Raw genomic sequence first — 2,276 nt, 5'->3', positions numbered from 1 at the left:
AGCTGCAACTGCTTTCCTGTGGCAGAGAAACATCTGAACAGACTGGGAAAACAGAAACTGACCCAGCGCACTTAGGAATGGGCTGGGCGACTGATGAAATCGGTGAGCTGTAATTAAATAATGCAATCAAGGAGCTAAGCACTTTCATGACAACAAAACATAACGTGGCCCTGGCTGGCAGGGCAATGCTGTCCCCAGGCCACGGGGCCTTGCCGGCGTCCTCGCAGGTGCCATGGGCCCTGCAGTGCCAAGTGGGGACAGCGGTCAGCCGGCAGTTTGAGGACAAAGTCTCCCCTTCGGTTACGGGTTTCTCTTTCTCACTCTTCTTAATCCACCTCAGAGCAAACCACCGAGCGCCACAGACTTTCTCAAACCTTCTGCAGGTCTTTCCTGCCTCAGCCTCACCAAGAACCTCATCTCAGGTCCGAGTCGAGATGCAGCCGCCCAAGCTGCTGCAGGGCACAGCGTCCCTGCTACCCGCTGCAGAGACCCCTGGTGGCCACAGCTGCAGCGGGAAATCGCCTGGGAAGCGGGATTCCCTGACTGGAGTAGCTAGCAGCACGAACACATTGACGCACACACAACGCCGGCTCCCTGCAGCCTGAGGAACTCCGGGCGCTGATTTCCTTCGTAACCCGAGAGGCACGGAAGAGTACGCGACCAACGAGCTCCTGCTTCGTGGTTCCAGAACTAACCCGCGGGGCCGGGTGAGGCACACGGATTCTCCGTGCCCAGAGAGCCTGAAACCGTGCTTCTCACAAGGGTCCCACCCTCGGTCCCACCCTCCGCACCACCGAGAAGGAGCCGAGCGCCAGCACCAGTCCCGCCTTGGCCCTGGGGTTTCCAGATCTGGCAGACATTCAGAAGAAAAAAGCAACAGTTTTCAAGTTTATTTCGCTCAACAGGAAGCCGTATTAATGCAGCATGACATAAACACCAGTCATCAGTTCAGCCCGGGGAGGTGTTTGCATCTTCGCTCCCCTTGCGCCCGCAGCCCCCTGCAGGGAAAGACAACTCAGAGAGACATCTTTGGCTGGCGCGTTGACTCTGGACAGCTCCGCACATGTCTCGGGACACATGCCCAGGTAGTGCTGTCTCCTCTACTGCGGAGGGGGCTGTGAGGCTTACCCAGGCAAAGCAGCAGCGCCCGGGCCGGGCCCGCGGGAAACGTCTCCATCCTGCTAGGTGCGGCGGCGGGTGGCGAAGCGCAGGAGTTCAGGCTGCGCTCTGCGCAAGCAGACGCCCAGGAGAGGCGCTGAGCTGCGGCGGAGCCTGGGGCCACGCGTTTGCGGAGTCCCTCTAACACCGGGGCTACCAGGCAAGTGAGTCCCACTGCCCCGCTCCACGACCTATATAAGTCTGGGGAGGGGCCTAGGATGGGTTCAAAGTGCCCGGAGTTTCATAACCTCAGCCCCCGGGAGGAGTGGCAGGCAGGGACTGTCCGGATGTCCTCCTCCCTGTCCAGGCACCTAAGAGCAGTGTCTGAGGAATGCAAACATGTCCTCCTGGATCGCGGCTCCTCCCCAAACTTTTCCATCGTGGCCTCGACCTCCACGGGATGAAGTGGGCGCGGGGACAGAGGGCCATGGCCTCCGGGATCATCACCCCAAGCCGTGGGCGGCCGGGGTTGCCAGGGTGACAGGCGTCATTGAGTGGTCCTCTCCCGGCCTGGAGAACTGTGGTGTGCGTCATGGAGGGCCCCAGTCTCGTCCATCAGCTGTCTGTTTTGAGTGGACTCACACCCGGCACACACACACACACACACACACACACACACACACACACACACCCTGCCCCTCAGAACCTCAGCGTGCGTCCAGCGCCCTTCACCCTTCACATCCTGGAAATCTCTGGGAGCCCAGGCTGTGTCCCTTTCCAGTTCGATGGGAGCTCCCTGGCCTGGTCCAGCTTCCAGGGTCCACCCAGGACTGTGCTTCCTTAGATCCAGTGGGATGCCTTGTGGTCCCAAGGCCTGGCGGTGGCACTCCTGTCCCGGTGGCGAAGCTGCAATCCAGGCTTGGGACCCCTCTGTCTGGCAGCACTCCCTGCATGCAGCCCTGCCTCCCTTTGCCCTGAGCCCCTGACTTTCTACTTTCTCTCTTGGATAGGCTGCTGGCTGAGCCCATTCAGCGGTCAGACAGACTGGGGTAGAAAATGGAATCTGATGGAAGTTAACTTTTGCCTTCTATTTCTGATTGTTCTTAGAAACTAAAATCGTTGTTATTATTTGGATTTCCTCTCTTATCCCAAGGATTTTTGATACCAGAACCATCCGG

The 2,276-nt window shown here is 59.1% G+C and overlaps 1 protein-coding gene across 1 annotated transcript in view; it reads right to left on the bottom strand.

The window, feature by feature from the left end:
• Ereg (epiregulin) overlaps positions 1–1,463 on the bottom strand; it is an 18,119-nt gene extending 16,656 nt beyond the window's left edge. The window contains exon 1 of the mRNA XM_023712976.1: positions 1,129–1,463. Coding sequence (XP_023568744.1) covers positions 1,129–1,177 — 49 coding nt within the window. The 5' untranslated portion in view covers positions 1,178–1,463. The remainder of the gene's footprint in view (positions 1–1,128) is intronic.
• Positions 1,464–2,276: the final 813 nt, after the last annotated feature.

This window comes from Octodon degus, unplaced genomic scaffold (genome assembly GCF_000260255.1).
Source record: "Octodon degus isolate 3935 unplaced genomic scaffold, OctDeg1.0 scaffold00028, whole genome shotgun sequence".
NCBI classification, from domain to species: domain Eukaryota; kingdom Metazoa; phylum Chordata; class Mammalia; order Rodentia; family Octodontidae; genus Octodon; species Octodon degus.
This window is presented reverse-complemented; position numbering and strand designations above follow the sequence as displayed.